Source organism: Kryptolebias marmoratus, linkage group LG3, assembly GCF_001649575.2.
Source record: "Kryptolebias marmoratus isolate JLee-2015 linkage group LG3, ASM164957v2, whole genome shotgun sequence".
Taxonomy (NCBI): Eukaryota; Metazoa; Chordata; class Actinopteri; order Cyprinodontiformes; family Rivulidae; genus Kryptolebias; species Kryptolebias marmoratus.
Window position 1 is genome coordinate 9,246,670 of NC_051432.1, and position 11,073 is coordinate 9,257,742.

At 40.5% G+C, this 11,073-nt stretch overlaps 2 protein-coding genes across 4 annotated transcripts in view; both read left to right on the forward strand.

The window, feature by feature from the left end:
* The window catches only part of fam184b (family with sequence similarity 184 member B), a 31,266-nt gene extending 26,937 nt beyond the window's left edge, over positions 1-4,329 (forward strand). For 2 of the 3 annotated variants that reach the window (XM_017408701.3, XM_017408711.3), the window contains 2 exons: positions 71-471; positions 3,356-3,998. In XM_017408701.3, the coding sequence (XP_017264190.1) occupies positions 71-471; positions 3,356-3,428 (474 nt within the window). In that variant the 3' untranslated portion in view covers positions 3,429-3,998. Of the gene's footprint in view, positions 1-70; positions 472-3,355; positions 3,999-4,145 lie in introns of those variants that run through there. The other variant, XR_005233015.1, reaches the window with a different exon arrangement.
* Positions 4,330-8,481: 4,152 nt separating this feature from the next.
* LOC108250511 (barrier-to-autointegration factor-like) lies at positions 8,482-10,124 on the forward strand. Its single transcript, XM_037974597.1, has 3 exons — positions 8,482-8,560; positions 9,128-9,258; positions 9,684-10,124. Exons 2-3 carry the CDS (start codon positions 9,133-9,135, stop codon positions 9,828-9,830), a joined length of 273 nt encoding a protein of 90 aa, XP_037830525.1. The 5' UTR covers positions 8,482-8,560; positions 9,128-9,132; the 3' UTR covers positions 9,831-10,124.
* The last annotated feature ends 949 nt before the right edge of the window (positions 10,125-11,073 follow it).

Consider the following 11,073-nt stretch of genomic DNA (forward strand, 5'->3'; position numbering starts at 1 on the left):
CTGAAAGCAGGCAGGTACCCTGGACTGATAATAAACTTTTCTCCTGCCTGTGATTCTGTTCTTCTGACAGAAAAAGGATGTGGAGTCGCCTCCTCGTGTCACCAGCATCCCCTGTGCTTCTACCTACGACAGGAGCATCTTCCTTCCCCAATCCTCCTCCTCCTCCTCGTCTTGCTCCTCCTCCTTCCATCCACACTCCTCCTCAACCCTCCCCCACCAGTCCAGCTCCCACCCTCACACCTCCCCTCACTACTCCACCTCCTCTCTTCCACACAAGCACACCTCCCTCTCCCTGAGCCAACATTCCTCCCCGTCCCTCCCCCGGTCCACCAGATCCCGGACGTCCTGCATCCCGCCCACCCCGGCGCCAACTGCTCCTCTCCCCGTCTGCCCCTCGCCGCAGACGGGCATCCGATACGTGTCCCCCTCCTGCCAGGATCCACACACACACTTCCAGGGCCATTCGATCAGGTATGAACACTTAAATGTCGGGGTAGGAATAAAAAAAAGGGTGGGGTGGGGGATGGGCACGTGTCATTGCCATGTGTTCATTTCAGCTTTTAAACGCTCACGTTTCAGTAAGCCCCCTTTTTTAGGACAACATATGTACCAACAGTGCCTGAAACCAAAAATATGTCTGCACATTCCTTCACAGGCCGAAAGAAAAGAAAAGAAAAAAAAAGAAAGACGGAAATGAAGTGGAAAACTGTCCTTTGGTGTGATGAATCAGAATGAGAAATTCTGCTTTTAAAATCTTGTGCCACGTGGGTGCATTAGTGCAGAAGTTGACAGTGAATCATGGCCTTGTTGCAGCTATTTTTTTCTGACCATCTGGATGTAGTAGTTTTAAGTATCAGAGGTAACCTCTTTACAGAGCCACCTTCTTCTGAGCTCATTTCTAACCCAGTTTCCACAAACCGCTGCAGGCCGAACCCCTCACCTCTCCAGGCCGCAGTCTTCCTTTTGTGACTCCGACAACTGCTGAACTTCCGTCACCCACCCAGTACAGTCATCACTTCACGCTTCAGGGCTTCGTTTGTCCTACAGAACGTTAGAAAGTGGGTTTTGTTTTTTTTTTTAGCTCCCACTTCACTGGCAGCGCAGAAGCTTGGATAACGGAACAAGAGAACACAGAATGACTGATCTGAGTTGCTCTGATTTTTCTCCAACACCTTCTTTAGGATCTCCGAAAACATTGCTCCTGCATTTTGAATCAGCTCCAAGAAGGACAGAAATTCCTCTGAATGTGCCCTTGAGTTTTTTCAGTACAACAAAAAAAAATGGTTTTAATGATGCAGCTTTGCTTCGTGACATTGGGTTTTTCCTTGAACTGCCGAAGGATTCTGTTGTCCTCGTTGTCCTGGCAGTTTAATATAAGATACAGATAAAAAAAGTTCACTCGTGGGTTTGCCCCAGTTTCTCAGAGCTCACTCAGGAGTCCGAGGCTGTGTCGCCACCCCTGCTTGCCGTGAAGGAGAATATGCACCTGAGGAGCTTCTGACCCTTTTTTTCTTTTTTTTTTTTTTTGGAAGGGGAGCTAGATTTACTGTGCCCTTAGTGACCCTTTGTTTCAATTTTTTTTGCCTCCTCACTCCATTAGTTTGCTTTTGCCACAGTTGGTGCAGCATAAGATCGACATGAAGTTGGGATAAACTTTGAGAAACTTCTCTGAGCCATCATGGTGAGCCCGATTACGGTGCCTTACTGTTACCAAGGCATTCAAGAGGTCTTCAACAAGGATAAAGCTGCGTCTCTTTCCCCGATATTTCTGTAACGACTGCACAATAAGCCCCCTGTCTCTGAGACTCTGTTACTTGTTTGACCCTGAACTGGTGGCTATTAAGAGTGTGTGGATTCTTAAAGGCTGGGATCATCCACTCATTGTCCTCACCTGCAGGAGGATTTTTCTTTGTGGAAAAGAAAAAAGTCGTGCGGAGCTTATCATGGCCTCAATGACATTTAAATTTCATCACCTTTGAACTTTCACAAGAAGCTAAGAGTTTCATAGTTTAATATTAGAAATGCTTATTACTTGGTGAAAATACTAGAAGGGGGGTGAGTGGAAAACTGCTTTCAGCACGTCGTCAGAGGTCCGCCTTATTCTAAAGGTAATGCTACTAATGTGACCGAAGTAAATGAATCTTCAAAAGTGGGTCATTTCGTTTCAAAACCCAAGCTGCGTTCAGGTTGGGGAAGTGTTTCGTCTTCATGAGCTCTCCAGAGACATGGACTCTGACCAGGGGAATCAGTTGGAGTCTGCTTTCTGTCAAAGTCAGTCTCTCTTTGGACGATTGTCCACAGTCTTCTTCTTTTTCTTTCGGCTGTTCTCTTTTCAGGGGTCGCCAGAGCGAGTCATCCTCGAGGGGTGGGGATTTTATGGTTTGACAGAACCCCGCTCGCTGGAGCAAGCGTGTCATTTTAATTACGCAAATATATCATGAAACTTTTTAACGTGCTGATGGTTACCAAGTTGACTGAACAGTTAGCTAACCCTCGGGCCTGACCTTCTTTTTTTGGTTGGTACTTTGCTTGGATCTACATCTGCCAAACTCCACCTAACAGAAACATAAGACAAAAAGCACTGAGGTACCAGCAAAAAGAGAGGGGAGGGGAGGGAGTATTCATTGGTCGTGAGACTGAAACGCTCTAGATTTGTGAGAATCCATTACACTCCAGTGTCAGCGTATTCACACGGTTAGGGAAAGTTCTACCACAATGTTAAATCACATTCACAGATACAAAAAAATGTCTATATCTCAGTTATTTTTGCAGCTATAGAGTTAAAATTAGGTATGGTGGTCGTTCAAAGTCATCCACAACATACAGTATACTCTGAGTGCTAACAAATCATGCAGTCTTTAGTTAAAACTTTGCCCTTACCTAATGGAGACAACTCTGTTAGCAAAATATCTAAAGATTTTAGTGAAATTCGCAAACAGGAATCATTGGGTGTACATCTACAGCTGACTACTTTTCAAAGTCAACCCAATTCATGACGGCATCCCAGTTTACTGATCTTAGAAAACGCAAAATTTACTATACTTCTGTCACTTTTAAACATTGAGATAAAATTTGGTAGTAGCTGAGAGTCATTCCCAATACATACTGGAGCGTGAACGGGTGGCACTTTTTTTGATTTTCTTAAAGGCAGCGGGTCATTTGCATTCCTTTAAGAGGTTTTTTTTTATTCATGATGTTTTCAGCTATAATAGAAGTTAAATAGTTTACATCTTATACAGCATTCTGAGCTTTATTTTTAGGGGATATTGCTTACAGTTTAAATAACCTGAACCTTCGTATATGAATATTTGTTATGATTTAACAGGTCCACGTGTGTGTTTCTTGTGTTTTGTAGTGGCCCGTATCTGGAGCTAAGGGGGACAGAAGGGCTGAAGCAGGAGTGGTTCACCAAATACTTCTCCTTCTGAGCACAAATACACGTGAAAACGCACACACAGCTGCTGCAAGCGCATCTCATATACAGCTCATTGCTTCTTATACGAACTGCTTGGAACAGAAACACACACACACACACACACAGAACCCTTAAAGCACACCGGTACACACACATAGATAAGCACATCAACATACAGTATTTATGGGCTCATCACCAGCAAGGCCATCTCAGACATTGCCTCAAAGTTCAACCAAAAAGTGCTTCTCAACACATGCCTGACCTCTTCTGAGAACATAAGTCTGCCGGATCTTATTTATACAGTTTGAAATCTCTTTTGTGCTTCTTTTTATAAGGCAGTCTTCCTTTTTTAAAACACAACTGAATCCCGTCACAAAGTTATTCCAAGCAAGTGAACTTTTTTTTTTTTTTAAACCAACAACCAAGTGTCTCTTCAAGTATGGAAGCGTTTGAACCTAATCCAGTCAAGACCTGCATCAAAAAGGACACATGTGAGTCATCGTACCAAAACGACGTTTGTTTCAATGCAAAAATGTAAGATACTCTTAATGAAAGGTTGAATAAACATATTTTGTTTTTCTAAGCACTTTGGTGTTCTTCTAAAGTTAAAAAACTGTTTCTGGCGCTGAAGGTGAAAATGCTTTTGCCTGTGTGTGTGTGTGTGTGTGTGTGTGTGTGTGTGTCTGTTACCTGTCTTGAACCACTGAATGGATTTCAATGATACTTCCAGGAGAAAAATCATCAGATGTTCATCTACAGCTGATTACCTTTTGATGTCAACCCGATTAAAGATGGCCGACACAGCCAAACAAAATAATCCAGCCACTTTTACAGATTCTGAGATCCTAACAGAACAGAGCTGCTGAATCGAAGAAAGGTGTCGAGCTACATTAAAGCAAAAATCCACAAAGAATATCATAGGTCTCTTGTTGTTTTCATTATGGTTTTGAAGTGAAACACACACCCTCTGCTGGTACATTTACGGCCTTTTTTACTGGTTTGTGTTGTTTTCTCAGTCAAGTTCAGATCATATTAAAATCAGAAGCATTTTAAACTGAAAGAAAGTTAATCAATCCACAACAATATAATATCCATAGTATTTATTTCATCCATAGTAGAAAGAAAACAAAAGCTGGATTTTCATTCCAGTTAAAAAGACAATTACAGTAAGGTTCATAACAAAAGCTAAGAAATCGAAACAAGAGACTAACATAAGATTTGGTATGACATCCATCCGGATGAAAGGGTGGAGATCAGGGGAGAACAGGTTGTTCAACATGTGAAAGGACAGTTTATTCTCTATAAGTGTTTTAAATACTTAAATGTTTGATAATATTTGTGTTACCATAACTGGATCAGGAGGTTGTTAGTGGTTCATTAATGACTGATGTTAGTGATCATTTGCCTGTTTTTAGGATTTCAGATATGAAAAACAAAATATCATTAAGAATCAATAAGCCTGTTTAAACGCTGATAAGAAAATCACCTGAAGGAATCTGGGCTTGTAAGGAGCAATTAAGAAACTACGATTGGCAAGAAGTTAATGTTGATGATATAAATGAGCCATATTGTTCATTTTTAGATACATTTTTGTTGCTTTATAATTAATATTGTCCTCTGAAAGAACTTAGAGAAAAAAGTAAAATTGTAGGAAAACCATAGATAACAAAACTTGAGTTGATGGCTGATTTACCTGTAATAAATGTTTGTTCAAAGGTACTGCATAGAGTGTTCAGGGAGTATTGTGATATTTTGACCAGTCGTGACAAATATGTCAAAACTATCAACAGAAAAGAAAGAAAAAAAAGCTGTATCTTCATTCCAGTTAAAAAGACAATTACAGTAAGGTTCAAAACAAAAGTTAGGAAACCGAAACAAGAGACCAACAATAAAATTTGGTATGACATCCATCCAGATGAACATATAAAAGGGATCAGGTGAGAACAGGTGTGTAGTCAGACTCCAGTCAGTCAACTTTAATTTTATTTTGTTCGCTCTGAACTCTTCGACCAGGTGAGTAACAATTAACACACCTAAAATAAAGTAAGACTTTTAGTTGAGGTTTTAGACATGTTTTATTGCAATTTATATTTGTTTTATTTTAGGACAAAGTGTGACACTTCTCCACGTGGGACACTTTGACTAAAACGGACAATCAGGAGCTGCTTCCGGCATTTAAACCAATTAAATGTAGTTCTGCTTTTAAGGTTGGATCTTAACAGGGTTGGGAGCAACTAGTTACATGAAACAGAGTTTTGCAATTTAATTACAAAAAAAGTAACTAATATGTTACAGTTGCATAGGAAAATTTGTAATTAAAATTACAGTTTCTTCTAAAAAATCTCCAGGACTGAGGTTATCTCAGTAAATTTACACATTTGAAGCCAGTTAACACTTTCCATTAGGTAAGATTCAGTCAAAATTTGGAAAAGTGATTAAAAAGTAACAAAATGTAATAATGTTCATTACTTTTATCAAATTAAAATACCTTTCAAATGGCATGACTTCTAATTACAACTAATTACAATTTTGAAGTAAGCTTCCTAGCCCAGAACAGGCTTGGGGAGTAACCAGTTACATGTAATAATATTATGTAACATAATTACAAAATAAATGTAACTGAAGTTCGTTACAATTACTTTGAAAAATATGTAATTAAAAGGGCTAAATTCAAGGTCTAATCAGCAGGAAGAATCTCTTCAAATTAAAACAAAACTTCTGTCAAAACTGGAAAAAAAAAGAAAAGAAACAATGATCTTTGATTTTTGTGTTAATTTTTTTTTCTTATATTTGTTTTTAGGTAAAAAGGAGGAAAAAAAATTTTTTTTTTTATTGTGACTAAAATCAAACGTTAAAATGAACGTAAAATTGTTTAGAAAAACAAAAATTTTCATCAACACGATTAAAAATCCTGTTGAATATTTTTCCACATTTACTGTATTTGTAGAATTTGGATAAATTATTTTGTAAATTATCTATAAAGCTTTGAAGTTAAGGAATTATAAATATTACTGTTATGAAAGGCGAAAGTGGTGGAAACGTGCCGAGTCACTCTCCTGACACGAGCAGGAGGGTGAGAGCAGCCCTCTGTATCAGGATAACATCACCCAACCTGCTGTGGCTGGGGAGGATGGTCAGGATTTGCTGTTTTTTTCAAGCCGCTGAAGCTGAATGTGGAACTGTGCCGTGCCAGGCTCAGACCTACCCTCACCTAGCTGGGCTGGTGAACCCTGCACTAACCTACCATAGCTCTCCATTAATGGGGTCGTTTTATCCTTTTATGGCCCCTCTGATACAAGCAGGGATGGGATCCAGCACTACTCCTCTTGGCACCTGGAACTGGTCAGGAGGTCAAGAAGCCATAAACAACGGGATGCAACAATTAGGTCCAATGAGAGACATGGACTGGAGATAAAGCAGACCTTGAAGGACACAGCCTGAGACAGGAAGAGGGAGTAGGGAAGCTGGCATCAATGGGCTTTTCTATGATTCATGCTTAACTCTTTTCTTTTTTCTTTCTCAGTACCAAGATTAAGGAGCGTGTTGTAACTTTACCCTGGTATGCATAATCATCAGCAGAAGGCGTGTTTTTTATTCTTTGTTCAAGTTGTGAAGAAGGAGGTAACTAAAAGTTGTTTTGCATAATCATGAAGAGATGTTTAATAAAACTCTGACACAGGAGGAATCAGGAGTTTTTTGGGGAGCTTACGTTGTTACGTTGGTGAACCCATTCATGTGGATTAGAACTCTTTTCTGATTTTTCTATTTTTTTGTCTTTTATTCTTTTAAACATATAACCTGTAACTGAGACATTACATACTTTTTACACCTTTAGTAAAGTTTGGCCGTGAGACATATACCCGATCAGTGACTCCTGCATCCTCGGTAAGTCCCTCTGTTTAATTTCTGACTCTGCTGGGTTATTTCTGGTGTGGTGGCACAATAAAGACAGGAGCTGAGCTAAGTTAAGGGTGTCAGAGTACCCCTCCCTGGGTCCGATCTTAAAGCCTCAGAGAGAGGAGTGACAGAGGGGACTCGGGGCTCATCGCGGACGCGGGCTCAGTCTGGCCTGTCGCGTCCTCGCTGGGCCCTCAGGCCGTCTCTTGGCTAAAAGGAGCAGTGATTCACCGCTTGGAGCCACGTTTCAATAGGTCAGTTGCATCTGTGGCGGCTGGCCAACAGAGGGCGCAGCCCCACCACTCACATTACCTTGAATAAGACTTAAAATAATTAAATAAAAATGAAATAGTCAAATAAAAATATTTCGAAATATGTGTATATATATTTTTAGTTGTGTACGATAAATATTTTATAGTTAATGATAAGTAAAGTTGTTTCGTTCTTCGACGTTGTCTGATTGGTGCTGTATTTCCGCCCCGGGGCGCAAAAATCTTTGTCCATAGACTCTCGTTAAAAGTTGTACATGCGCCGTAGCTCCTCTTCAGTACAAGAGATAGGACCGTTCTGGGCGATGACTTATATAGATATATCTAAATAAGTCACTGGTTCTGGGCGCACCTCTTCTGCACCCAGAGCTGAATGGAGCTGAATACAGACGGATGTGACGTCAGCCCGTGGCGGGAATCACCACCCTCCCGCCACCGGAGTGTAGGACTCCCGCCACGGACTGATGTCACATCCGTCTGTCATAAAGTTCGCCTCAATGACTTCTATGGACTTATAAGTCATTGTTCGCCTGATTGAAAGGTCCAGCCGCGGGTGACCTGCCTTTTATTCAAAGACAGCAATAAGTTCATTACGTGACTAAGTTACATAAACAAGGTAATAAATAAGTTCATAGTTAGAAATTATTTTAAGAAAATTTATGCTTAAAAAAACTGTTAGACATCGAACAATCAATCAAGTATCGAGTAATGAACCTTTTTGCAAAACGAAGTATTGGAAAGCTTCATGAGGTTTCATTTGCCCATCACTACTTGTCATGTTCTCTTGTTTGTTACCCTGCCACGCCCATCTACACCTGCCCTGAGTTTACTCACTCACCTGTGTCCACTTCTACTAATTTCCTTCAGCTTTTAAAACCTGATAATTTCCCCTCGCTTGTTGCTGGTTCATTGTGTTTCTCTCCTGAGCTTCCTGGTTTCTCATCGTGTCTCGCGCCTCACGCTTTTGAAGTCCTGCTTTGCAAGTTTTGTTTTCGTTGCTGCTTTGTCAGCCCTTTGTTTTCCTTTGTAAAAAAATGTGTTTACTTTTGAGTTCCACCTTGCCTGTCTGCATTTTGGGTCTAACCAAGTCACCACATATTGTGACAGAATTTGTCTTTTTTTTATCAACTTTTTTTTTTTTTTAATTTACAAACTAAATAAAACTAAATTTTTAGTTTCCAAAATACACACTTTACAAATATCATCTCCACAAGTTTATACACATAGCTGTGATTTTAAAGGACACCAATCCTAAACATGTTAGATGTGCATGAGCAACAAAACATGTGGATGTTGTTTTTATATAGTTTCCTTTTCATAGATTTTACTTTTGGCTCATTTCTGAAGCAGATGTCAACGAGTCAGCTGTTTTGAAATGAACTGGGAGGAAATATGACTCAAATCTAAAGACTGATGCTAAAAACCAAGAGTGAAATCAGAAATGACTCAATGTTTTAAATGGAAAGGACTGTAGGTGGTTCATGTTCTAATGCTTTTATCAGTGATGAAGACCCACTAATGTTCTGTGCTGTAATTTTCTCCACAGTCGTGATGTCCTCCACAACTCAGAAGCACAGGAACTTAGTCGCAGAGCCGATGGGAAACAAACCAGTGACTGCTCTGCCAGGAATCGGAAAAGCTCTGGACAGAAATCTGCGTGCACAGGGCTTTGATAGTGTAATGAAAATATTAAATCCTTCTCGTTCAGTTTTTGGTACTCAGTACCTCCCAGTAAGGAGCCTGAAGCCCGGTACTGGGAGGTTCTGTTCACCGAGGGCAAAGTAGTCTTCTTCTCACTGTCAAAAAAAACAAACAAACAAACAAAAAACGCTTATCTGCCTGTTTGAGCTTTAAAAATGAAATCATTGTGCCACTTTAGCAGTAAAAATAACTACACCTGTTGGAGTGGATTAATTATGTTGTGACTTTGGTTCATTGGTTTTAAAAAGCTATATTTTAAAACCACTGACATGAAAATCTCTCAAATCACGTAAACAAACAGCAAGTCGTAAATATTCATTTGTTTGCTCCAACAGCTGAAATCATAAATGGGAGAATAAACCATCAGTCTGTGTGAATAATTAGGTTCTGTTTGTTTTCAGGCCAATCAAGTTCTGGGTCAGTACCTGGTGATGAAACGGGACCCTGTGACTTTCACCAGCTGGCTGAAAAGCACCAGCGGAGCCAATACTCATCATGCTGAGGCCTGCACTCAGTCCCTGAGTGAGTGGTGTGAAAACAACCTCTGAAGCTGTGCGTCCTGACCTGAGACTCTGCCTCTTCCTTCCTCAGTCTGCTCTGCTTGTTTGCCTCTAACGGCAGACTCCAGATGTTCTAGTTCTGCTGCTCGTGCTTCTTGCCAGATCCACCTGACGGGTGTTCTGTTTTATAATCTTTGTTCAGCTGTTTGCATGAATTAAAAAATTTCTATCCCACATGTTTGACTATTAAAAAACAAAAAAAAACTCTGTATTGACAAGGCTCTGCACAAAGGCAGAACTGTCAGGATGCTTTTAATAAACAATAAATAAACTTTAATACCATTTGTGTGATTCTTGTCTTAAACTTACAACCGTTTCATGTGCAGACATACATTACCTGCAGGTTAGTGTTTTTAAAATATCACTGATCTACAGCCAACATGTTTGATTCACCACCATTCTAATAATTAGGTCAGCAGAGGGAACAAGATTAAGATCCTTAGCAGGCTCTGCCCACACAGGACCAGTGTTTCTAAAAAAATATATTTTTCCTTAAAAAACACTGCAGTAACTCTGCCAGCCCTGTAGGTGGTCCTGTAACACTGAAAATACACCAGAAACAGGAACCAAGATGTGAGGCAGACTCTTTAAACTGTATACACAGAAAACAAGAACTAAAACTGAACTTTTTCTGTGGGCTGAAGACAAAGGGGTACTCCTTCTTTGTATCACATCAAACTTGTTGACTGGGAGACATCCATCATCTGCTGCTTGTTCTGGAGTTGGGTCACAGAGGCAGCAGGGAGGCCAAGACATCTTTCCACAGCCACCTCTTCCAAGGCTCCATCAAGCATCCCACAAAAGTGCTTGACATCTATGGTGTGGTACAGATCAGTCTCCATTGTGATCAGATCTTTCTCCACATACTCTGGATTAAGTGGTGGAAGCAGCCCTGTGCTGTTACTTGAGGGCCAAGCACCAAGGTCATTGAGGCACCCAACCTTCCCTCCTCACACTGGAACAGCTGACCCTAAATGGTTGCGAACGACACTCTCCCTCCAAAAGGGTGCTGCCACATTTAACATTTCTGCAGCCTCATCCTCAGTTTCTCTGCGTGGATTATAAAAACAAACAAAAACAGCAGAGATTAGGAGTCATGTTGTGGTCTTCTGCTGTAGCTAAAAGGCATTCGTTGAAGCCGACTGTAATATTCCGGTCAGCATTCCTGCAAAAATCACTTGTGTGTCTGAATCACAAACGCCTGCTGTCAGTAGGCGCCGTTGTTGAGCAG